At 32.8% G+C, this 27,889-nt stretch overlaps 1 protein-coding gene across 1 annotated transcript in view; it reads left to right on the forward strand.

Moving 5' to 3' along the window:
• The window catches only part of GRIK2 (glutamate ionotropic receptor kainate type subunit 2), a 327,366-nt gene that overhangs the window by 155,918 nt on the left and 143,559 nt on the right, over positions 1-27,889 (forward strand). The window contains exons 4-5 of the mRNA XM_072408700.1: positions 23,216-23,397; positions 25,939-25,992. Coding sequence (XP_072264801.1) covers positions 23,216-23,397; positions 25,939-25,992 — 236 coding nt within the window. The remainder of the gene's footprint in view (positions 1-23,215; positions 23,398-25,938; positions 25,993-27,889) is intronic.

Genomic DNA, 27,889 nt, shown 5'->3' on the forward strand with positions numbered 1-27,889 from the left:
GTGACGTAGGATGAAGAACAGGCAGAAGAGAAGCCCCCCAAGCATGGGCTCTGGGATGACACAGGACCTGATGCAGGACACCCCCGGAGGGATCGGGCTGCCCTGCGGGATTAAAGGTAAGTGTACTTTTTTTTAAATGCGTTTTGAGTTTAGTTCCTCTTTAAATGATGAAACCACCTTGTACAAGCTCCACCACTATTTATTGTGTGAATATATTACTGAAAATTACTGCAAGAATGCTTAATTATAGTACTGCTTTAATGACAAGAAACAAGAAAAATTTAGATATTTTCATGTAGTAGCCACAAATGCTTAAAGGTGGACAGAAGGGGAAAGAAGAGTATGAAGGAAAGAAATGTTAACAAAGTGTGTAACTTTTTTTTAAATTTGACACCACTCCCTGTATTTAAGATGTGTGCATGTGTACCTACATGTGTGCATTTCCCTTCAGCAATGGTATGCATTTCAAACATATTTTCTTTCTCATTATGAAATATTTGGAAAAAAATGAGAACAGGGATTTTTATGGTAAATTACACAGTTTTGCATAATAGATAAGTCTGTGTGCATTTACTGCTCATTTTCATTGGCTTGGTTATTGCTCATAAACACACAAAATGCAGCATGTTCTATTTGTTAAGGATGCACCAAACCACCATGTACCAAAATAACATAATAGCATAACATACATGTATATATTCCCATATATATATGGGAATCAATGATATTATATTTCTGTAAAATGCAGACATTTTACTGTACCAACACTGACAAGCTAAAGGACAAGTCAAAATAGTCAAACTCCTAGACTCAAAGCCATTTACTGGTGAATAACATATAGTTAAGTAAAACGTGTCCAATCATTCCAAAGAAGCCTTTCACCTCATCAGTTTTATGCCATTCTCTTCAACAAATCATTTAAAATAATAAAAGGCTTAAAGTGTCAAATGTCTAACAGAAAAGAAAATGTTCTCATGTTTAAACACCTCACCCATATTATCAAATTGTATCATTGTATTAAATGCAAATTACAGTAATGCACATGACCAAAGCACATTACAGATTTTAACACATCAATTTAGGTCCATTATTTATTTATTTTTTCTTTACAAAGTTCACACTGTGAAACCAGAGACCCTATTAACACAATCATTGAAGTTTCAAAGCTTTCATTACTTTATAATGAGAACATTTTACTTTTCTGATAGAATATGTTTATATCCGAACAAATTGTGTTGCTTTCTTTGAAAGTGGAAATGGAAACTGGAACTGCATCATTATTTTTGTACTCCATTAGAAATTACACATTAGACATTGTCAGCACTGCAGTGGAGCCACAGGAGGCCCATATTTATAAATGTGATTTGTACAAACTTGTAAATATTTTAAACTATTTTTGGTTTAGATGTAGCTGACAGTTTTTATTGTTTAAAGATAATAATACAACAATAAAAGGCCTAAGAAACTAAGTAATGTACGGAATAATCTTAATTTCAAATTAAAACAAGATGTTAAAAGCTGGTATTTGTTTTGTGTTCTCTGTAGATATGTTTCAAATTTTATTTTTAATTTAGTAGTCTTATCTCAATATATTATTTATTATTTTTAATATTGTCGGTATTATATCATTACACTTTTTTTTCATTAGTATGATTTTTTGGGCATTGGCTTACCCTATGGTGACATACAACTGTTACAAACAATAACAAAAATAGGTAAATAATACAAATATATTACATTCAAAAACATTAAATACAAAAGTGTGATGTAATAAAAGTAAGTAGTAGGCTTAGTGGTTTTTAAAGAATAATGGGAAGAAACAATAAAGGAGGAATCTTGAATGATGGACCATTTATTTTTAGGTAGGTAGATTAGATTGGTGCACTAATGCTCAGCACATTTTTCATTTAAATATAAAAGGAGTTGCATGTATATGTATCAAAATAAAGATTCTAGGCAAGAGCCTAATATATAGGTAATGCACATATGTGAGTAATATATATATATATATATATATATATATACTACCAAACTTATTTGATAAAAGCAATGTGCAAATCAATTCAAGTAAAACTGATCAGATCTGCCCATAGCGATGTTTTAGCCAGAGCTGCAGTCCTGTAAGTGAGAAATGATAATGTCACAGAGCTGCACTGTAGAAGAGACAAGACAGCTGTGCCTGTCTGACCTTAATCATGCCTTATGTCCACAGAGACCACCAGATCTACTGGTCTGAAAGATGGATATTTCTTTATTCCAAGATAGATCATGAAAACAAATTTCTTCCATTACAGCTAGCATTGATTGTACACTACAACTATGAATGCTATCAAACATGTAAGTGTATGGCTGCAGTTTCATGTCACCAGTCCAAGTGAAATGTTACCAATCTGTCAAGCGCACTGGTATTAGGCACGGCATTTTGCATTCCCATAACATCTGGTGCTGGGTGAAGTATAGGGCACAGAAAAACAGACATAAGATGAAAATGTATCATCATTCCAGGACGGAAAACAAGTAATTTGTGACGAATCCTGCTTACACATTTTGATCAAACATATTCTTAGTTATGCCTTCTAGTTTTGGACAGTGAAATCCATAAACAAGATTCGTCACAAACTCTTCCTTACTACTACTAGAAAAAAAAATGTCAATCCAACAATAAATATATTTTTATAATATTGAATGGATTGGGACATAGAAGTAAAATAATAAACCACACATAATGTTTTTAATTTTTTAAAATAATACAGTAACCCTACTGTGTCCAAAACAAAAAAGGCATACTTTTAAAAAAATGACATAAAAAAAGTTTGGAATAAAAAAAAACAACAATGACATTATGATCTTCCTATCTAAGCCTTAGAAACAGTTTTTATCTCACCAAAGTAGACTAATCCTAAAATGCAATACCGATATGATAATAAAATGCCCAGTTAAAACATTATCTAGATTAGGGGATGTATAAATGCATTTCTCTTCTCACACTCTTATTTTCTTTTGAAGATACAATTTATCCTTTCTATAAACAGTGTGCAAAAAAGATTTTGCTCATTTTCACAGTATAAACCAAATTTATGAAGCGAGACAATATTATGCCAACAGTTTTGAATAGCTTCATATCCTGTTCAGAAGTAACTGTTAATACTTTTTTATTTTAGCTTTGCATTGTCAAACTGTAACATACTTTACTGCCCTTACTGTCATGAGTGGCATAGTTCCCAAAATGTATGGCTCTAAAAAAAATCATATTAGAATACTTTTAAATGTATATATTAAAAAAAAATTAAATGATGAAGCAAACCATTTTATGGTTAAGAAAAGGAAACTTGAAACAGTTATAAGTTTACTAGTCTGCTATATATTCTTTAAATGTCCAAATAAACAGTTGTAAGGGACAGTAAAGCTAGCCAGCCTCTGTTGGCCAGCAATTCATGGATCTCTGCTGTGTTGTTAGGAACACCCTGAATAGTCAAACCATTATACTGAGTTGAGGCCAAGCAGACATCAGGTATGTAATACCCCCCCCCCCCCAACATACACACACACACTATTTAAAATGCACACCTAACTTGTGTTTGTATGTAAGGGGTGATCAGGAAACACATATAAGGTATTGCCATGCATGCCAGGGTGAGATGATCAATTCTAAGGTTATTACTTAGCTTTAGTTTAAATTGATAAACTGTAGTGGTAGTAAAAGTCAATAACAATTTTCAGTTTATCAGTTTTTCCCTTCTGATAGGCACACGTAAATTAAAGGTTTCACATATTTGGTATCTATTTACTAAATGCAGTCTCATATTTTAAAAGAAAACAAACAGAAGTTTTTGTCACTCTTGCCCTTTCATGAGCCATAAAAACATAAAATATAGCAGGAGCAAGGAAAAAAATAAATAGTAAATGCAATTAAACGTAAACATCAGTACAGTCACTAGTGATGCAGAGGGAGACATAGGTCATAAAAGCTGCTTTCCACTATGTGACAGCCTAATAAAGAAATAGCAAGTGGAATAATAACCTTTTGGATAAACAAAAATCCATCTACAAGTCTTGTATTTTTCATGAGATAGTATAGCAGTCGCAGCATACACTGAAAGTCTTTGCAAACAAAAGTATTTCAATCATTTAACAAAATTTAAATAGAGGGATACAAACCAAAAATAATGGGGATTAAGTAACCATTAAGTGTCATGATACCTAACTATACCTAACTAACTGTTTCCGATACCCTTTTCTTCCTTCAAAATACATAAGTTTCAAATGTGTGCTGGATGGAGAAAAGTAACTGATTCTAAGATTACTTTTTAATTTTCTATTTAACCTCCCTGGAGGTCTGAATTATAAGTATTTTAAATGTCAAAGCATTACATTTAACTATACTTATTATTTAAAATTTTCCATCTGGTCCTGCCTCCTAGCCGCACGCTCACATTGCCCGGCCCAGCCGACATCTGTGTCCCCTGGCTTCACGTCCCCAATGTTCACACTCCAGGGACGCAGATGCCGGCCAGCATCTGTGTAGCCTGGCAATGCCGGCCAACATTAACCTGAACCAAACATAATGGGTAACATTAAATTCTCCTTATTGGATTGTACCTACTATACTATGACATTGCCACGAGTTACAGGTTCTGTGTAAGATTTGGTTAGCTGAAAATTACTGATTTCTAAGCTCTGTGTTCACCAATACCTTTGTATAGCTTTGTTGATTTCATATAGTGCCCCTGGTATTTAAAAATGTTCTTTTATAGGAAATATTTAAATCTATGTAATACTTTACAAAACCATGACTTATTTCTACATATTATCTACTTATTTCTTGTAAATTTGTATCATCAGAGTTATTTATGGGTTACAGATATTTATATATTACAAAAGCAATACTTTCAATCTCAGATTACTATCTTTCTTTAGCAATTTTTACGAGTACATGTCACTGTTTTCATGCATCTTTAATCCCTTATAATTTCTACCTTTATTCTTCTGCTCAACTCTCTTTAGTGATGGCCTTTCCGCTTGTAAGAGTATGCAGTGAAATATAAGTAGTAATCAGAGAGACTGTCAAAGTCATATAAGGATAGATATAAAAATGCCTAACTGGAAATTACTTGTGAATCTCTGCTGAACTGTAAAGGTATGAGAATAATTAATCTATGGACATAACTTTTGCTCAAGCTACAATAAAAGAGAAATAAGAGCAGTGTGTCCTAATGAGAACTGTTCTTTGTTTGATAAACTAGAAATCTCTCTAGTATAGCAATTTTAAATTACACAATTAACTTTTTTTTATGATATAAGCATTTCATACAGAAGTAAATACGTACATTTAAAAATAACATTTTTAAATATAAGGATATTTTTTTCATGCCCATATTATAGTTATTCCCTGCATAAATTAGGAATTTAGGGTGCTGAGGATACATTTTAGGTAGGACTTTATTGCCATGTGCCTTCTTTAACCATTTATGTAAATAAATATGTAGCAATATTTCTGATTCAATAAAACTGGAAAGAATAAATGAGAGAAAATTAGGTGTTGTCCAATCGGAATTCTTGTTAAATTTTTTCATAGATTAACGGAAGAAACCGGGTTTTTTGTCAGTGCCTTTGTGTTTGTTCCCATTTGCTTTGTTCATGTTTCATTGATTCAGCTCCAATAGACCACTACTTTCTGCAATTTGTTCTGCAAATGCTTATGTTATATACAATTATTAGAACAGTCACAGCTTTTCTTTGTACAATTTTTGAATACATTTTTAACAAGCCAGTCTTTTTGAAGCTGAAAAATACATTTAAGTTGAACAGACCCAAAACAGTGGGCATACAGTCTCCAAAGAGAATGGACCCATACATAAATTATGGACTACTAGTACATTTTAAAACACATGTAACAAAATAAGATCACAGTCTAACTCCTATGGATATGAGAGATTTTATTTAATTCCTTTCACCATAAGTAACAAAATGTTCTATCTAGGCGAATATGTCTATATTCCACGTTTTATGGCCTTAGGATCTATTTTTACCTTTATATAAAATGCATTGCTGCCTTTTTTTTTTGCACTTGTCATGGTCTTGTAGGCTCTGAAAACGCTCTACAGGAGCATCATCACTACATGATTTTCTGAACTGGGTTTATGGTCTTAAAGGTTCTGGAAGCATGCTACATGAGCATCATCTACCACTTCTTCAAAGAGAACCTGAGTGTCAGGAGAGGACATTTTAGAGAAAGGTCAAGTAGGGTTTAGCAGCAACAAAGATTCTTGTGTATCTAGATGATCAATGTTTTATTAAGGCCTTTTAGATGCTAGAATAAACCAAATCGTTTAGACATGCCTTTATGTGTTATGGGTCATTTTACCCCAGGATGAAAAGTTATTTTTATAAAATGTTTGTCATATCAGATATGATTTTTATAGCTTGTGTGGCTGCTTTGTGTCCTGGAAACAGAAAAATAAACAATAAATCGTAAACCCTTGACAGATAAAGGTAAGCATAATGTTCAGTTTTTGTGTTCCATGCACTGAAATAGTGTATATATTATAGTCTAATATGTCCCCTGCTGTAAAAAATAACAATATTGCAAGACACCAAGGGGATCAGCTACCATGGAAAGTCACAAAGCTCCACTTATAAGATCACTACACACCAGGTGTCCTGCATTCTTCTAATTATACACTGTAGGAGATATTTTATGATTTCTACTACACAGGTAAGCGCAGGAACAAATGCTTTTTACTGTTATATGTAATATCCAAAAATCACATTTCTAAAACAATAAATTCATAATAAGTATATTTTCTCAGTAAAATATATTAATTATTCAAATACATTGATATGTATAAAACAAAGCAAACTATTTTATTTTATTTGCAAATAATTTGCAATTATTGATGTCATACAGCAATGTAAAGTAATCTGCTCAAGAAATCATTTTAATTACAGAAAGGTATGTTTTATTAATACATATTCATAGAGAGTGGTTGCGGTAGAGCAGCATGGTAAAATATCAGTTTGGCCAGCTCCTAGAATATTCAACAAAGTACATTAATTTTTAAATATTTTGTCAAAGCATTAATTTCTAAATTTGAAGTAGACATTCATGTGAGAGAAGGTTGATCACTTAGCACAGTGAATTGCTACCCTGCAAGAATAATATTACTTAGCTTGGTGAATGAGATGTTGACTTCGGCCATCCAATCAAGACTTGTTGTTCTATGCATACTACATTTTTTGCCATATTCAAGTCAAGTGAATAAACAGTATTCAATTTTCAGTATGCCGTATAATTAAAATACAAAGGCCAGGTTTGAGAATTCTGTAGACAAAGCCTCTGGAGGAAATGTGAGGCTAAACAGAAAGGGATTAGGGCCGTACTACAATCATTTTGTTGATAATCAGTTAATAATATAATTATAATTTTGAAAATCCTTTTGCTTTATGAACCTATAAAGATCATTATATTGTGTCAGAAATGTGAGTGAGAGCCAGAGGTCACATTGTTTTTTGCAGTCCTGGGATTTACATATGCATCAGGTAAATAAACAGCTGTTCAAGTAATAGAGGTATAATAGTTTTGTTCATGAATAAGGATGTTTGGAGGAATCATCTCTCTAATATATCAATAAGGAAATTTTATACATTTACCAAAAAAAATGAGTTAATGTTAACATTGAAAACATAAATATTAGTTGTTTTTGCTGTGAAATACTTAAATGGTAGCTCTTGATGCAGGATAGAGAGTTGTTCGCATAGGACAGCCTAATAGGGATGAGTGGGCAAATTTTAGGAATTTGGTTTAGGGAAAATAGTTTCACCTGAAAAATCGAATTTTCATAAAAGTATTTGCAAACCGTAAATCATTTTCCAGTTTATCAACCAGTTGAGTGTTCCAAGGTGTCGGAGCATGTATAGCCACACCCAGCAACCAACAGAAATTCAGCCCTCCCCTTCTTATATAAGATTCGGACTAGGAGTTTAATTCGAATTCTGATTCTGTTAGAGGACATAACAAAGTGAGACTGATTGTAGTACCATCGCTGTTTCATAGCACAATGGTGAAAAAAACGTTGTTATGAAAGTTTTTCTTTTTTTCTTCTTTTTTTTTTAACACAATTCAGGATCCCATTGTTAATACCAGTTTAAAGTGAGAAGTGGAACTGTTGTATATATATATATATATATATATATATATATATATATATATAAATGAATATATATATATATATATATATATATATACATTCTACAACAGTTCTACTTTGTTGCCATAGATAAGACTTGAGTCTAATTTATATTGGATTAATATTGGAAACATATCATTAGGGTGGGTCACAAATTAATGAACTAAAACAGCAAAAGAGCTGTTCAGCAACAAAGTGATTGTTTGTATATAAAGTTAAGTAAGGAAAAAGAACAGAATGTTTGCTAGCAAATGATGATTGGTTTGTACACAATTTCACTTTAATTGACATTACTTTAATTGACTTTGCTAAGTGAATAGTCCCTTTAATAATGATATATATGACTCTATGTGTATCATGGCAAGGTTAATATTTCCTGGTACTCTTAGCTGTGAAAGTAAATGCCAAAATGAGTGTTGATTGCTTTGAATAGGAGTAACCATGCAATAATATGTTTTGCCACTGTAACCTAATGTTTCAAATTAAATGCTATAATTTGAGTAGCAAGCACATTACAAAAAAAAGACTAATCATATTAGCCTCTAAGCTTATCCTTGACCACACAGTAGAACTATTATATATATATAAGAACAAGAGAGTGAGAGACAAACAAAACAAAATAATAATATAGGAATATGACCAGGAAAATATGACTTTTAAGTTTCCAAGCTTTTCTAGAATCTATACCACTTTATACATGCTATATTGGATGTCATCTTTAATTATATTGTAAAGTGAGTATATAAATAACCAAGTAATGTTTATTAGTGTCAATTGCTAGAGAAGACAGAGAGAAAGATTTTGATTAAAAAGGAAAATTAAAGTTAGGTGGAACAGCCTCTTTATCGAGACTCACAAAGTTGTGCTTTTGGTAAATTGTTAAAGTCTTTGATCTAAGATTGAATCATTTTTGACATCAAAGAAAATGTGTTAAAAGAAAGACTCTGCAATGCAAATCAACCCTCAGATAAAATCCTCCAGATATGTCAAGCAGAAGAAACTGTAAAAAAGCAAGGAAAATATATAAAATCACTCCAGTTAGTCATGAATAGCCTAAATATGGCTAACAAGGGCTATCTGGTAAAGATGACTATAATTTGCATAAAATAAAAAGTCCAGACCAAAGTAATTGCTATGCAGCACATTCTGAGCTGTGTATTACAGTCCTTGCAATATATTATATGTTACAATATAACTCTCATATACATTATATATTGCCAAACCATACCAAAATGTTACTAAACATATACATTATAAAATACAGAAAATTGTGTAAAATCTGTAAATTTTGTGTATATACCTAAGTACAGTAAATATATAAAACATAAATACAACTCTCACACACAATATATGTTGCTAAAACATATTCTAATGTAACTAATATGTATACATTATAAAAAAATTAAAGATTGTGTAAAATTGTATATAAACATTTAATTTATTACATTTAAACATATTAAACATATTTAAACATATAAAACATAAATACAACTATCATACACACTGTATAGAATATTACAGTATCAGTTTAGAAATAGTAAAAAAAAATATTTTTTGGCATATATTTCCTAAAAAATATAGATTTAAAGTTATGTAGGTGTGTGGTTGCCATGAATGTACATATTGTAACCACAAGTTATATCATAGTTTATACAACCTTTGCCCTAATTGTATTAGGTTTTTAATTTTATTATGATATCTTTTAATTGTAAAATGATGGAATTTGAGTTTTTACAGGCTAGTATAATGGGTGCACATAACATGAGGCTTTAGCTGTATGGTACTTTATTCAAACCCTAACTTGTAAACAGCAAAGCTAATTAAAGGCTTTTAATGAACAGCACTGTAGTCAGCTTAAAGAGATAGAAAGTTAAGATATACTCTAATTGGCTATTCCTAGTCCATTTCTGTAGCACAGTCATTTATATTTTTGTACCTTATTTTACTAATGCTAAGTTTATACAATCTGTGGGATGAAGTTTGCTATAAATGATCAGTTAAAAAGTAAATAAATAGCTCATTGTAAATAATTAAAATAGGTTTAGAATGTTTAAATTGTGAAATGTTTAAAGCAAAATTGTATAACCCTACACAATGAATTTCAATATTAGTTTTCTGCTTTATTGAGTTAACTAGATCACATATATGTTCTTTCTTATTCGTGAACTTTGATTTGCTTAAAATGACATAGCCCTGAGTGAAAACAGCATGAGTTTTTCTTGTATATGTATTCATGCCACTGACAAAATTAGGCACAACTGGGCTTTGTTGCCTAGTCTAGTTTAAAAGTGTTTATATTACTAATTTATCTTAGGATGGTCACATGCTGGGCAATGCCATGGGGATATGTATCTATGACCAAAAAATTTGAAAAAAAAAAATTATATTTGGATAAAGAGGGTCTTTTATGCATCTTTAAAACATTCTGGCAACACATATTTGGCTGTGGATTTTTTTATTATTTTATTTTACAGTTATCTTGGTTTACATAAAGTGAATTTTTTTTAAACAAATGGAAGTGAATAACAATATAAACAAAAATTGAATAAAATAAAAAAGAGAGGATTAAATACAACTGGTGGCACAGTAGCTGGTAAAACACCTACACAGACAATTAGTTCTAGAATTAACTGTTGAGTCTCTTAAAGAGGAACTATATTAAAAAAAAACAAAAACACACTTACCTTCAAACCCGCAGGGCAGTCTGATCACTACAGGGGTGTCCGGCATCGGGTCCCGCGTCGTCTCGGCATTGGTCCTGGCATCTGTCCAGAGCCAGCGCTCTGGGCACCGCCATCTTCGTCTTCTCTTTCGGGTTCTTCATCCTACATCACCCAACCCAGGCGCGAGATCAGGTGACGTAGGATGAAAAAAAAAAGCCAATCTCACTGCTCTTTTACACCAAAGGATTTACTTCTCTCTTCTTCTTGCCTCCACAATTAGTATTTAGATATACACCACCATCCTATGCAACAGCCCTTCAAACCCAGTTGGGTATTTCTATGCCACAGTCAGTTATTTCACAGTGAAGATCTCCATCTGGTTTTTCCCCACACCTGTGACTATAAACACATCTGATTGGCTCTTACTACTATCCCTCCTGCTCTCAGTTTGAGTGCTTCTGTAGATGGCATGATAAAGAGGCTGGAATCAGCACAAATACATATATTCATGCTAAATACATTGCATTGTATGATTTAAGGATACCTCATACCTCAGATTTTGTTTTCTGCCCAATTATTTTGAATTTCAAATGCTGACCAGCGTTCTAGATATTTAATTTAATATTCATTTTAACAACTTTTAAACACAGTCTACCTATTGCTGCAATGATATGGAATATAAATGATCCATTAAACTTGTCACTTTAGGGTTTATGAATTATTTAGACATTTCAACATTTCTAAGTTTTTTACCCAAAACGTTATCACTACATAATAATTTTTCTGTCTGAAATACATCTTATTATAATTTTAAAGTATCTACAATGCAATTTTTAAATTCTTTAGGCATTCAACAACCCTGTTATTTTGATCCAAAGTGTAATCATCACCTCAAACTACTTTTTCTGCCTGAACACATCCTAGTATAATTTTAGAAAATCTACATCCGTATATGAAAAAAAAAGTTACTTTTAATGGTGTCCTACTTCCTTGCAATTCTAACCATATGTGAGGAAATCTGAATATCTGCTTAATTATTTCAGCACATTTCTGGCTCTATAGGTTCATACTAGTTTATATAAATTGTGCTGTCAAGGTTCATAATATAATGGAGGGGTCGTATGGGCACATTGTATGTCACATTCTGCACGGACACCTTAGTGGTTTCCTATTAACAAGAATTCTAGAAAAATAGTTAACTAGGATCAATTAGGATTTTTATAGCTTGTTGTCCTTAATCATTATCCTGATGTCAATATTGGACTGCCACTGCTAGTGCTAAAAATAATAATAAAGACTACCACTTCTGACTTTCTTCTGGTAAGGATGTACATGGCTTAAATATATGTAAGTCAATTACCTAGAACAAGCAAGCAGCAAGAAAACGTATGGTGAGATTGCAGGCTATGTAAATTATATATAGCCTAAAAAATCTGGTTTCTTTTCATGTGATCATGATTAATGTAATAAATGTTCCCTTTTTTTGCATCACTTTCCCCCCATAACCAAAAGTAATTGCTCCTAGGGGTCTGTCTAGAAAGCAGTGAATCTGGTCTTCACTGAAACATTCCATATTCCATAGTATAGGATTAAATACTGCCACTGAAATACATAGACCTGGAAAATTCTTCACCAGGGAGTAAATCATGGATCCACTACTTTACCGATAGACCCCTTAGAGTATATGAATGTTCCTTGGAGTACAAAAAAGTATTTTGACTTTTGGTACTCTTTTCCAAAAAAGTAATAAACAAGTGTTTTTTTTTCTATATTTTGTAACAACCAACAAGGGTATATAGCTTTTTATGGGAAGATAGTTGGGTCTTTGGGTCCAGTAAGATTCCCATGGAGCACATGAAAAAGAACTTATTTGTGTTGGTTTTTGCCACACAAAACCTAATTAACTCTATTATTTTGTTCACTGAGGTCTCTTCTAGTAAAAATAGAGAAATCCAAACTTTAGTAATATAATATTATATACTGTATTTTGGATACCACAAGATGCATATTTTACATAGATTAAGGTAATTTGTCAGATAATCATATACAAAAGTATAGCCATCTAAAGAGTAAAATTGACATACTCCTCTATCAGTGATATACTGTACTCGAATCAAATGTTTATATAAACATATATGTAGACAATTTAGGTTCCTGTAATCGGGGGAAAAAGCCAAAATGCTTGTCACACTAAAATATATTCAATAACTGTTTAACATGAAACAGACCCAAAGTGTAGTCTAAACAGTCTTTGGTAAAAATTTACCTTGAGAATTTAACTACATATCATTTTGCACTTAAAAAGTTGACGGCCATTTCAGACTTGTGATTGAACACAACATTGTACTGTAGGCTCAACCACATTGCCAACCATTCCCACTGAACCAAATGGGAGCTGTTGGGAACAATTTTGTGCCTGCACTGGTGACATGGTTTCTGCAAGTAACATGTTGCTTTTCCCAGGCCGTTGCTTTTTCTTCTCTGGAGGAAGTACAGCACAGTAAACATGGGTACACCTTCTGACCTATGGTGCTGTTTGCAACTTCTGGGTGCATAGAAGCAGTTTTGCATGGGAGTGGCTAACTATGCGGTTTTACAATGCAAGTGTGAAAGAAGCCTAATCTAGTAGATTGTTTTTAATTATTTATTTTGGCATTAAGGAGAAGGAAAAAATGTTCTTAGGAAATTAAAAAAACAAAACAAATCAAGAACAAACTCTGAATTGTATTAGTCCAGCTCCACATCTATACTTATAGGCCCTGATTTATTAAAGCTCTCCAGGACTGGAGAGGATACACTTTCATCAGTGAAGCTAGGTGATCCAGCAAACCTGGAATGGATTATTTCAATATCATTTGTTATTTGCTAGCAGATGTTTTGAATCCTGGACCGGATCCATTACAGGTTTGCTGGATCTCCCAGCTTCACTGATTAAAGTGTATCTCCTCCAGCCTTAGAGAGCTTTAATAAATAAGGCCCTTTAACTTAGGACATAGTGTGAGAAATGATCATCTACAGTATTTTCTTTTGTAATGCATATTACTTTTCTAACAACTGGATAAAAGTAGATTTTGGAACCAGTAATTGGCACAAGGGTTTAAAAGCAGATTGAGCTAATATTCAAGAATATAAAAACTACCAAATGCAGAACCAACAGCAAAACTAATGGGGAGGAATAAATATTAGGCCCACCATCATATCATATCTTGAATCTATGATATCCATGTGATGCCATATCAGCCATTAGGGTTCCAGTTGTTACACTGCATATTGCAATTTAATGTTGTTAATTATGTTGTTTCTAAAATGTAGTTTAATAATGCAAAAGTGTTGTAAATACTCACAAAACGATCATGTCGGTCACAATTAGCACATAATGGTTATGAGTTGTTTGTCAGGGAATCCTCATTTCCTTTCTTGTCAGAAAAAAAAAGGAAACAAAACTAATTAAAATTATAGCAAGGGAAAGGATTATATAAGTCTATCACTTTCTGATTTGAAATAAGATAATTTCAGTTAGACACTTCAGACAAAATATAATCTTCTTGAAGAAGTACATTTTAGTTTGTGCAAATAAAATCTTATTGCTTCATTGATTAGACACTCTCAGACCCTGAAGCCAATTTCTTTTTTTTCAAAAAGTGAAGAAATATTTTAAAAACAAAAGCTAACTTTGCTTGTAACTTAATAGGTAAAATAATTCAGTTTTACACTTTTAGCCCATAGTAATGCAGAAATGTCTTGAAGGCTTGCTTGGGTGAACAGAAGTACCCTGTATTGCAGAACCATTTTACACCTTATGTTTGTTTCCATGTATTTTTCTAAATACATGTTAGCATTACTGACATTCAATTTCATCTATCAACTTTAAATTATAATAATAAACAGTAAATATAAAAATTGTGGGGCAGCATAATATACCACACTTTAATAATATCACATTTTAATTAATATTAAATTATTAATACAATTTAATAATGAAGAATATTAGAAGGACCATATGTCCCATTCTGTATTGTGCCCTTAGCAGTAAGAGGCATATACAGACTATGTTTTTGAATGTGGTATGAGGGTGTAATATTTTATGTCTGATGTCAGTTTACTATGCCCAAATCCATTGTAGAATGAGCTATAATTAAAAGAGTGTGGGCATTATTGGATAGATGACAAGGACAATCGGTTTGTCAATTTATCTTCCAAAGATTCCACTCCCTGGCTTCATGGATAATGTACATATGTCACCATTTGCAGAAATACATAGGGGCATGAAAAGATCAAGGAGAGGATATATGAGGACATGAGCAGGTTAAAATATTGTATTATAGTTAGAGCTTGGCTTTAAGTCTCTTTGCAATCAAAGTTAAAAGGGACATGCTCAATAAAGGCCATCAATAAGAGTGCCATCAAGGAGCAATTCATCCTCAAAGCATAAAGTAAAACAGGAATTATAATAAGTAGAAGCATTTTAATCTTATATTTAGTTTTATCAGGCAGTTTTGCTCATCTGGGTTTTTCTCCCCAAAGTGTCTTGTAAACCTTCTAGTGTTTTCATTTCTAATGAACTGCTTAAAAGAAGAGTGGTTCTGTTGTGTAATTTAAAAGTAAATAAATGCACAGTTTCTGCAACTACAGAGATCACTGAGGGCATGTTTTAAAGCTCATTCGCTGGTTTATCATTTAAGGTTAAAGCTTGGGTAGATTTTTAGTTTATTTTCTAAATGACACAATCCTTAAAAAATGGTGAGGCTCAGGAATTTTGGGACCATAGTGTCCACAAAAGAGGAACATTTCAGTTTGCATTATATCATCAAACATGAGAACTACAAAATAATATATTTTTAGAAAAGCAAAGTTAAAACAACCAATTAACAGTCTGTATTGTTAGTTAAAAAACACAGTAATCAAATAGCAATCTTGTTGTTAAGTCTATCGAAATCTCCTATTCTTCCTATTCAGGTATTTTAATGTTACATTTCTTTAAAGCAATGTGATTTACTTCTTTTATATTGGTAAATGCCAATCGGAAGCTTAGATTTTCAAACCTTTCTGCTAGACTGTTCTGCAGAGGGTGGGAGGCACTGAGCAGATTTTTATATAATTCTCTAAACTCCTGCAGATAGAAGAATATATGTCCTGTCAAACTAAATGTCTTTGGGTGGAGCTTTTGTATAGTACCAACCGTAAATCAGCTATATAGCAGCAAGGGTGAAAATGCTGCAAAAAGACACCCCCTTAAAAACTGCCTGGCAGTTTTACTGGCTGTAACATCGCCAATAGACATTTACAAAATGTTTCAGGGATACTGTGTAATTTATGGCTTATTTCTCACTATTTACATTACACCTAGATTTTATTTTAGAAAAAAGTAGTGGATATCAGAAAAGCATCTTTATAATAGTGAAATTTAGGATGCTTAATGAAACAATTTATGAAAAAAGGAAAGAAAAGTAAAAGGTGTTCAAAAAATGAATTAAAGTGATTTAGGAAAATACAAGTAATGTCATAAAGATTGAGGAACAAAAAAAAACAAAAAACAAAACCTAAAACCATATCCCTAACGTTTTACAAATATATAAACTGCACATAAAGAAATCAGGTTGTATAAAAATTTTATTATCCCTAACAAAAGTTTAGCCCTTATCTAAGGAGACTAAAAGTTAGAAAAAGAAAACAATAGACCAAAAATCCTGATTTCTGTTGTATTTAAATTAATACGACACAAAAATACACTGAAGGTGTCAATTATTCTATCACTTTTTTTTTATTTTGCTTGATGAAACAATGCAATTTACTAAAACTGCAAAATGTTTTGCATTCTCAGTTTACGGTGTAATATTTGTCTGGTAGATTGGTGTTATTTTAACATCACAGATTTATGAACAGAAAAAATTACATTTTTGTGTTTTTTTAACACTTTTTAAATGTATAGCAGGTGGGCAGAGCTAATGCTTTTGATGACCATTTTACGTTCACTTAACACATTCCTAATCTAATCTAATAAATAACATTTGGAATGAAGGAAACCGTTTAAAATATAACAATATTAGGATTTCCACACCAAATGAAGATTTGAAATATTAGGTTGATTTAGAGCTACATTTTTTCATACCCAAACAGCATAAGAAGGACAAGCAATTCTCCTGACTACCCAAAATCTGTACTCTTATATGAAATTCATGGCATTGAACAATCTACCACAAAACCATTGATAGGTATCCAGAGACATTTCATTTTTCATGTCAGATGAATTTTCTTGATAACTTGTATTCAATATTGCAAATTGTCCAGATTGGTAAGGTACAAACATTTGTGTAGAAATGATGGCTTTATGATGCCTTCTTTTCCTTCTCCATGAAATGACACTACATTCATGCATTACATGTGAAATTGAAGAAAATGTCTACATTTCTAGTCATCACAGTGCAACAGGCATCAGAATTTACCTTGAATATGTCATAACAACACTCTAAAGGAGGTGAGAATTCTACATCTTGATAATGAGTGATAAATGGACCTTTTGTCTTTGTGAATTACATTTCAAGCAATTGTTAACATAATATATGTATAGGTAAAATAAGTAATAAATTACCAACCTTATCAAAGGTTAGTTTTTTTTCCATGGCAATGTGCTATAGAAGTGGACAATGTAAGCATTAGAAAAAAAATGAAGGCCTGTTGGAAAGTTACTGGTGAAAGGAAAGAAAGGATAGTTGTAAATGACCTAAAAGTAGGCCTAAGCATGGGAATGTCTTCACAATTAGAAATGCTCCAAGCTTTTGTTGTTTTATCTTTTCATTAATGACTTTGTAACATGCCATTGATATCAACGAGTAAGTGAAAAAAAAAGCTAGGAATCAAACATTACAATTTATGCAGGGTAAAGTGACAATGAAATATAAAGTTGGTAAATGAAAGGTAGTGCACCTAGACAATTGATCAAAAGTTTCATTATTTCAATGATGTGTTTTGTCTTACAATTTCCAGTGTCATGCATATTGGAGCAAATATTTTGGTAATATTATTGCACCATGATTAGCTTACTTGAATCTAAACTGATCTGAATATAAACCAAGATGTCTAATTTTAACTGAAAAACACATGACAACTACATTGATTTGAGTATAAACCTTAGTTAAACTGCTATTGCTGAACTAATTGAAAAGATTGCTCATCTTCTAAATGTAAGACTTTTTTGGTGTCAGTAATGTCAGTCACACGCATGAGACAAGCATCCAGATAACTGTGTGACAAGTTGTGTGGCAATGTGCTGAACCCCTGAACTGTACACTCATCCTAGCTCAGATCAATATAAGATATTAGAGGCACAGACTTGGAACATCAACGAGCAAAGCTTTTTTTAAAACCAAATCAGAAATGGGAGTTTACATAATCTCTCATTGATAGGTCCACTTAAGGATAAGGTTTAGGGTTAAGCAGGGGCAGCCAGTATGGAAAGGATATTGGCTGGAGAGTAGAGGGCATGTTTTGTTTGTCAGGGGTGCAGCTTTAAAAGTGATATAGCTGGTGTATAGGTTTATAGAAGACCTCTGTAATCTGGTGCAATTAATTCTTAATTTATAGTCATGATTGATATAATTATAGAAAAATACCATGTGACTGCTATGCCAAATTTAGAGTTTTGTTAGAGACACTGCCAGTGAGACTGTCACATAACACACATTGCCACGTTGTGAAATTGAAATATAGGAGACACTGCATCACAAACAAAATACCATATATGTGATCCTGTCTTGGTATTTCCAAAATATAATGTCAAGTTGGAAACACTTTCATGTTCTAAGCACTTGTAAATTGTTACTGACGGTTCTGGGGGCCCCATAAGGGTAAGAAATTCACTGCCTCTTCCTGAAAAACAGCAAAATAAGTCTTTGGATGCCATTGGGTTTACCATGGTAAACAGAAACAATGCATTTGGTAACCTTGCCTCTAGCATTTCAGCAATAATGAGACTTGGACCGGGGTTTTCTATATATTCAAGTGAGAACGGATCTGAGGGTGAGAGAGGCAGAGATTGATGTTAAAAGTTAGGGTTGGGAATCATAGGGTTAAGTGTTGCAGGTTAGATTTCAGATTAAGTGATACTTTTATTGGATAAAAAAATAGTCATATAGTATCTTCCCTGGTCATCACTTACCTCTATTATCCATAAATAAATGGATTTTGGATAAAAAAAAACGCTTCATTATCCATTGCAATAATTATCATTTATTATAACTTTTTTCTGTGCTTCGGTATGCTTTGCAAGCCAATCATTGGTTGTTGGAGGTGCTGCCATGGCGTCATCATTGTGGGTAATAGGTTTCCAAAAACATTACAGTACCCTACTTCATGCAAACTGCCCTAGGTAATGCATATGTGTGATGCTGAAACTTCATTTTAAAAGGACTAAAATCTAGTAAATGGGGTCAGAAGAGTTGGATAATGTTGGATGTTTTTTTAGCCAGAAAATAGGAATGGGCTCTATTTGACTTAATGCAGCTTCTAATGCACAGAAATTGACCATGTTTACTGAAATTAGACTTGGCAATGTTGGTGCAAGAGATGGACCTGTACAACTGTTCTAGATTGGAAAAGGGTAGGGAGAAAAGAAATTGCCTCACATTTGGTGTAATGGATGCCTATCCCTCAAGCGCTTGCCTGAATCTGCCATTCTTTACAAATGTAGTCTCCACATAGGTCTTCCAGAACTCTCTGTCCTCCATCATGGCCTCCTTTTGGATTGGTTTATATCAGGGGTTTTGTCTACCAGCTATGGAATATCATGATGCCCCTGATTTCACAGTCCACATTTATACTGCATAGGCCCCAATGTCATCTACAGCCTCATTGATAAGTGGAAGTTGGTCTAAATTCACTACCTGTATCAGATCTACACCCAGGAAATATTTATCTGTTAGCATTCCAAGAAAATATTCTTTTATATGCTTTGTATAATGTTTTTTTCTTTGTTAGGGGAGCTGTACTTGGTTCTCTATTGGCTATTTTAATGTGCTCCTTTTTTGTAATTTTTACTGTTGTTTGTCAACATATATTTGTTTTAGATTTTCTATAGTTTGTGGGTAAATTTCAGTGTTACTTGCCAATGATGGGTATACTAGGGCTCAGCCAGTCTGGTCACCTAAATTTATGAATATGCTTGGATTTCTCAACATATCTGTCGGACGTTAATGCCAGTCAGATTAATGAAGTTTTAAAAAATTTTCCCTGAATGAGATTTACCATTTATTGCTAACCCCCAAAATAGTGAATTGTACACAGTGGTCAAAGTATTATTTATTTGAAAGGAAAAACTAAACTCATATTGTTATTCTGAAAACACAAATTAGGAAAAAGCAATAATACCATGTAAAATAGGCTATGGAACTCTTTAAATTCCATATTATAATTATTAATTTTGGGACTGGACAATACACAAAATAGAAATCTTTGTTCCCCTAATGTAAAATTTTGAGAGAGTTTGGTATTTTAGTAACGGAATGGGTCATTCATTTTTAGTAAAAATAACAAAATTATGTTGTTTTATCTATGTAATCCTATGTTTTGCATCTCAATACTGAAACATTTACCCAAGCTTCTTACAGTCACCTTCTCTCTACATGTACACATTATATTGGTATTACAAATCTTTAATATTAAATAGGTTCCTGAAAACAAAAAACAACAAATAACCATGCCTGCATAAAGTGTCCCACTATGGCATCTTGTAATCTCAACCCGCGCGACAATGTAGTGCCACAAATAGGAGATAGTTGTCACCCAATAACAAAAAGTTTCTGAAAAAAAACGTTATGGCATAACAACCAGGCATTATTTTTATAAATGCTACAATACCAAGTTAAATCTTATACTAGATTTGAGTGATTGGGATTAGTTCTACCTTAATAGCACAAGTGAAAATCAAAGCAATATTTTTAGGCACAATACCTCTTCATTAGTCTGATTACAAATGAAAGGCTAATTTTTAAAGCCTTTGGAGTGCAAACAAGAAATAACTATTTGTAAAAGAATGCCAACTAGGCAGAACAATCAATGAAAAAAACAAGTATTCTTGATTATTGAGTAGCCACACTTAAAAGAAAATTGTGGGTATTTAAAGGCTTTTTGGAGAAATGTTAGATATTTGTGAAATATCCCAGCTCTTGATAGCATTTATCAGGCACATGGATGTAACTACAACTTCTAAAGATTAGTGCCACCCAACCAATAACAGCAGTGGCAGTGAAAATAGTTTTTACCAGAGCCAGTTTGCCTTTGCACGCAAACTTTTCTTTCCATCATTTACCAGAAGTGGCCAAACCTTGCTCAGCTTTCCATCCAGGTGCTTGCCTTTCCACTCTCATCCTGATATTCTTTCATGGAAGTATGAAAAAGGAACTCTTATAAAAAAAGAATATGGAGTGAAAATTCCAATGAAAATTCCTACTCACGCTTTGCTTTATCAATTACTATCAGCACTAACTACCTGCCTATCTCTATTGTACCAACTTACATGCGAACCAGCCTATCATATGATCACAATAAACCAATACAAGTATGTGGGCACCTATTTTCCAGTGTCTGGAATGTGATCGATTTACTGCTAAAAATTCTATCCTATTTAGCATCGCCTTCTGGATCCACTAGCTGCTGGTGTTGTTGGCAGGAAATACAAATTCTCTTTTGCCCTCATTTTAAAAAAATCTTTTTAAATTATTATTTAAATATATATGGCAAACATTTGAAAAAGAAATGTGAGAAAATAACTAAATTTTATCTATAATGTGTTTTCCTCAAGGAACTGTAAAATTTTTATATATTTATGTTTTGGGTCAATAAAAGATGTGTAAGTTTTCATGGTGTTCTTTGAATTCAGTTGTATTAGGCATCATATGACTTCTTTATTTTTAATATTAATTTTTCATATCCATTTATTAACTGTATATATTAGGTTTCTGATTGATGTTTTATTTTTAAATATATATGTGTAAGGGTTAATTATAAGGTAAAGCAGCTTGATTCTTTGGAAATCAGTTATACTGTAAAATGTGCACAGCTTATTCATAGGTGTGTTTACGGAACGAGCACTCATAAATGAAATGCCTTTGAGCTTTGTCAGCTTATCATTTGTGACTTTTCACAATAAACATTTTTTGATGGAGGCTTATTTGAGAGCGTAGTTAGTCTTCCTACTACTGTTAGAATAGTTCTGTATGTCAGATAAGGACAGGGGAAGTGCTTATGTTTTTGTTGTGAATATATAGCATTTCACAAAACATAATCTTAGTATCACATTGAACAACAATAGTTCAATAGAGAAAAATAGTTGAATGTGAAAACAAGTACTCATGTAGAGCTCCCCTTCAAATAATATATATAAAATATATTACAAAAATAACTACACTGCAAGTGTAAATCAGTGTCCATAAAAAAAGATTTCAAATCAAAGTGATCCTTCCTATACAATAAAAACCTGTCTTTAAACTAACATTCTTTTTTTCTAAAAATAAACTGTTCCAGGAGAAACCACAAACAATGGAACACCCTACTATTCACCTTTCAAAGCAGAAAGATAAAAGGCATAGTCCATAATGCAATACTGGGCTTTATCTGTTCCAAGTATGACTTTTTTCCCCCAGCCATTTACTATCAAATGTTGCTTATATATAAAGAATTAAATAATTAACTCTAACAGCGTAAAAAACTTATGGCAATACCTTTAAATTAAGTAACATAGAGCACTTACATATTTATAGTGCATATGAGCACAATATCAGGCAGCATGACGATCGGAAAAGGTGACCCTTCTTCTGTATATCAACCATCGTCCATCCTGCTGATAAATCCTTTACGAGACTAGGTTCATTAGTGTTGACTTTTTCAAAGGGTACCAGCAAAAAAACAAGAAATGTTCAATTTCCCAATCATGGAAAGAAGCAATACACTTATTAGAACAAGTTTGTGATCTAGATAAGTGTAATAAGTCACTCAAAAATAAGACATAATCCACTAAACTCATGTACTCCGTCTACCTGAAATGATTTTGTCTGCATTTTGTCTCCAAATATTTATGTATGTGGCCTACAGGGACTAGGTGTACATTAGCTCAGTAGACACATACAGTACTTGAGGACATGAAGATATTTTAAATATGAATAAAAAAAATCAACATTTTTGAAATTTCTTTGGAGTAGAGCTACAATAAATAAAGTTTTGATTAGAAGGGCTGTCTGAAAAAAGAAAACAAAACAAAACATAATGTACTGTAGGAATTTTAGTGATACAGGTGACTGAATTTGGTATGATTTGTCCTAGCAGATTCTTAATCATACAGTACCTGCCTTTCTTACAGTTAGTTGTTTCCTACAGGTCTCATCCGATTACAAGAGCTAATAAAAGCTCCATCGAGATACAACTTAAGGCTTAAAATTCGGCAATTACCAATGGACACAAAGGATGCCAAACCACTTCTGAAAGAGATGAAGAGAGGCAAAGAATTCCATGTTATCTTTGACTGTAGTCATGACATGGCAGCTGGCATACTAAAACAGGTAAAAAAAATTGTCATGTTTGCTAGCTAAGTATTTGAAAAACACTAAAAATATATAACTTTAAAAAATTCTATAACTATATAACTAGTAAAAATACTATACAGTTGATTCCAGAAACTACTTTGAAAAGGTTAATTAACTTAAGTTCATCTTGGTCTATGTTCCCTTCAAATACCTATGTTCAAGACAAATTTCATCCGATTAAATTCCCCTTAACTGTACTAAGCTGTGTAAGGTAAAGCAGAACTATAGCTAAAATTTTAAAAACTTTGACCAGGCACATTCCTTGATTAAAATTTGTAAATGCACTCACCCATTCTATTAGGGGTGCTGCCATCTTCTTCTCTTCTATGTTTCTTGATCTTTGGCAAATCTTAATTTGCAAGTCCAGAAAGATGTAAATCCTGCACATGCAAGCAGGAGTTCATTTAGTCCTGGCAGCCCCAGGAAATGTGCAGAAGATAGAGCACAGGAAAAGTAACTATATTTTGTTGCAAAAATGAAATCATATGATCTGCAATAAAGATTTGTCTGCTTGCAAATTTGCTAACCAAATTATAGTAAAAAAAAAAGTAGCCTGGTTAAAAAGGAAAAATGCACCTGACCTATTGAATTTCAATGTATGATCTGCTAGACAGAGTCAATGATTACAATCTCCATGTAAAATTGCTACAATTGCAATTGCAGACCTACAATACAAACAACAATGTATTCTTCTTTTGGCTCGTATCCTTTATTAAATCGGGCCCACTGACTTTGCCACTAATAGGTATGCTGAGACCCACAATAAGGCTTCTTCGTCTGACTAACTGCATTTTGCAGCAAGAATAGTTAAATTTGTTTTTGTTTATGTGTATAAGAAAGCCGAAAACTCTTTCAGACTAATAAATCCAAACAAGCCAAGAGCCTAGGGCATATCAGAATATATATTTGTCAACACCAAATCAAATTCCGAAACAGAGATGTTAAAATATATCTTGTTAAATCTGATAGATCCCTGTTTACCACAAGCTGATACATTATGCACAGATTTTAATTGCTTGTAAGAATATTTTATGTTTATTTATTGATCTTTAATATTCTGCAAAGATGTTATGATTTAATGTGAGTCTTGAAATGCCATACACTCTAAATTCATATTTACACTATTGCAGTACTTAAAATCCCCTGGAATGTTGTAAATATCTAAAACTATTTACTTACAAAAAATACTCAGGCTATTGTGAAAATGTATTGCTTAAAGCATTCCAGTATGCATTATTTATAAAGTTATTAATATTGCAGCAGTCTAGCAGTGAGCAACCTTTCATTTAATTTTATTGTCAGCTAAAAGAAGTTGTTAGTGGCAGAAATATTTTTATTTTACATTCCTAGGGGTTTAGCTGATATTTTCTCACTTTTACAGCTGCTAACGTGTTCATTTTAACTTAAAGCAACAGGTATGTGTTTATTATTTTCCTTGTCGTTATGAAACGACGAAAACTCCTTTAGGCAATGCCAGTCCATGTGTATTTAACTAGTAGTGTTTTGAGGGGATTAAAACTAGGGTAGTTTTCTTTGGTCTGTATTGAAGGCAATAAAGCATAACTTCATTGGACACAGAACATACAATAACTCAACATAATTTTTGATAAATGCCAGCCATTGCTGTTGGTATAAAGTAAATTGAATGGTGCCAACATGTCTGTAAACATAATTTGCATATGTAGGGATTTTAGCTTTTGTTATCACGTAAAAACATTCGCTTCTCAGAATGTTACGGCTAAGATGATATGAACTACGAAAAAACTCTGCTTTCACAAATATAATTTAAAACTATATTAGTTGTTTATTTTTATACCTAGTGGTAGAAGAATGGGATGATCAGGACATGAAGCCACTGGTGTAAAGAAAAGATTTTATTATAGTTTTGATTTACTCATAATGAAAGGTTTCATTATGAATAATGACTGGAAGTTGTACACAGGCTTTCCATGCATAGCATAGATGTTTGAGACATCTAGATCGACACATTGCTTCACAACTGATATCAGTGTTTGATAACCTTTAGAGATATTTTTATTGCACCAGAGTAGACTTTTTTTTCAAACTTTTTAACATGGAGAAAGCATTGAAAAACTTTTGGGCCTTAGGAAACACTTTCTAAATTTACTATATACAGTACTCCAGCATGGTGGCCTCTGAAAAGAATGCTATTTACATTGCTGGTCGTCAGGAAAAATGTCACCCTTACATATAGCCAAAAACGTCATTGGTGTAAGTGGTAACTGACGTAGGAGGCACAATTTTCTTCTGGAGGAATCCTGGTTGAGAAACATTACACAGGAGCATTTACAAAGTCCATATATGTCTAAAATATTTTCAATGAAGCCATTTCTGCAGGACCTCTTTATTGTGGGTGTGGTACTGAGCTGGTGTTTAAAAATGCAATATTCGAATACCAAAGTTTTCCAATGATTTATATAAATATATATTTGGTATAATGTAGTGGACAGTCCATGTAACCATGAAGTTTTCTTATATTACATTTTTGTTTTCTAGGCATTAGCAATGGGAATGATGACAGAATATTACCATTATATATTTACCACCCTGGTAAGTAACACTGTATAGATCATTTATTTGGTCATTCAATATGTTCCTATTGAAATTCTATTGCAGTCATACATACAAAAATGTTTGTTAATATTTTAGAACTCTGTAGTAAGAAGTCTTTAAAAGTTCAAAATAGTTGTATTACTTTCATTGATGCACAGCTTGAAATAAATTCCATACCCAGCTGGGAAATCTAGTTCTGACTGAAGGTAGACTTTCTTGTTAGCTTTTGTAAAGAAATGCTTTCATCCTTACCCCAAAAGAAGTTCTCTCTGTCTTCATTGGGCATACAGGGAAAATAATTCTTAGATTTTGACTTCAGCTCAATTGTTTTAGTCAAAACATGGGTGAAGGCTAGTATTATATTTATTAGATGAATTAGGAGATTCACAAAAATTTAATAAATAAGTTGATATTAAATACCTCTAAAATTGTGGCTTCTGAACCCTTATTACTGTAAGCCTACAAATCAAATTGCAAAACTACACAATAACAAATATATAAACACCACAGGACTACAAAGGATGTGTGTTCAAAATAGAAAAGTGAGTAAATGTGCCATTGAGACAGCATGTTATTTCACACCCATGCATAAAATAACACAGAACTATATTAAAACTCCCACATAAGTCCATATGTAATTGGCCCTAATTTATTAAAGCTCTCCAAGGCTGGAGAGGATACACTTTGTTTCAGTGAAGCTGGGTGATCCAGCAAACCTGGAATGGATGTCTTCAAAGTAATTTGCTATTTGCCAGCAAATGTTTTGAATTCTGGATCTGATCCATTCCAGGTTTGCTGGGTCTCCCAACTTCACTCATGAAAGTGTACCCTATACAGCTTTGGAGAGCATTATTAAATCAGACCTATTGGCTGAAGTGGACTTGTATCACTTGGACTGAATCTCATCACCATAGGCATATAAAATGTAATATATCCAATGTTCAGTATGTTGAGAGCTATTCCAAAAAATATTATTAATCCATTTATCGTTTTAGAGCTCATTAATCATTTTTTTTAATATTTATCTGTCTACAATGGGTATAAACAACTCACATCAGTAGGATGAATTTACATACATTTTTGCTGGGGAAAATATATGCAGTTTGGCTCTTAGTTTGGAGCAATCTGTCCCTTTAATTCTGTTATATCCTCCTTTGAGACCAGGGTACAAGAAATGACATTGTAGGTCAGGTTGAAAAAAGACATACCACTAGGGAAGTAAAAATATCCCAGATATAAAGCCCTATAAGACATAGTTGGTCCAGCGGAAGGAAAAATATTCCTGGTACAATTTGCTACAACAGGGAAAAAAATCCTTCCTGATTCCATGAGGCAATCAGATGTTCCCTGGATCAACAGTCCCTGTTATTTTTACTTTAAATCCTGAATACCCAGTTTTATTCTGTGCTTCTAGAAAAGCATCCAGCTTTTTCCTAAAGGAATCCCTTCCTTATCCGGAGCTTAAACTTCTTTTCCTCCAGAAGCAAAGAGTGCCCTCTTGTTCTTTGTAATCATCTCAAAGTGATGAATAAGGAAGAGAGTTCTCTATATGGACCAGTTTTCTATATTTGTATACAAGGTGATCATATTCCCCCTTAAATGTGCAGGTTTTCTAGATCTGGCAGTTCCCACCACATAACAACAGCAAATCTGCCCAGTCACTAAACATGCCTGCTTTGTTTGCCATTCAACTTTCTGTGGCTAGACAAAGCTCCTTTCATTGGGCTTTGTTTATTAAGACTCTCCAAGGCTGGAGAGGATATAATTACATCAGTGAAGCTGGTTAATTCAGCAAACCTGGAATGGAACTGGTCCAGGTTCAAAATATTTTCCAGCAAATAACTTTGAAGAATTCCATTCCAGGTTTGCTGGATCACCCAGCTTCACTGTTGAA

Source organism: Pyxicephalus adspersus, chromosome 4 (genome assembly GCF_032062135.1).
Source record: "Pyxicephalus adspersus chromosome 4, UCB_Pads_2.0, whole genome shotgun sequence".
Classification (NCBI taxonomy): Eukaryota; Metazoa; Chordata; class Amphibia; order Anura; family Pyxicephalidae; genus Pyxicephalus; species Pyxicephalus adspersus.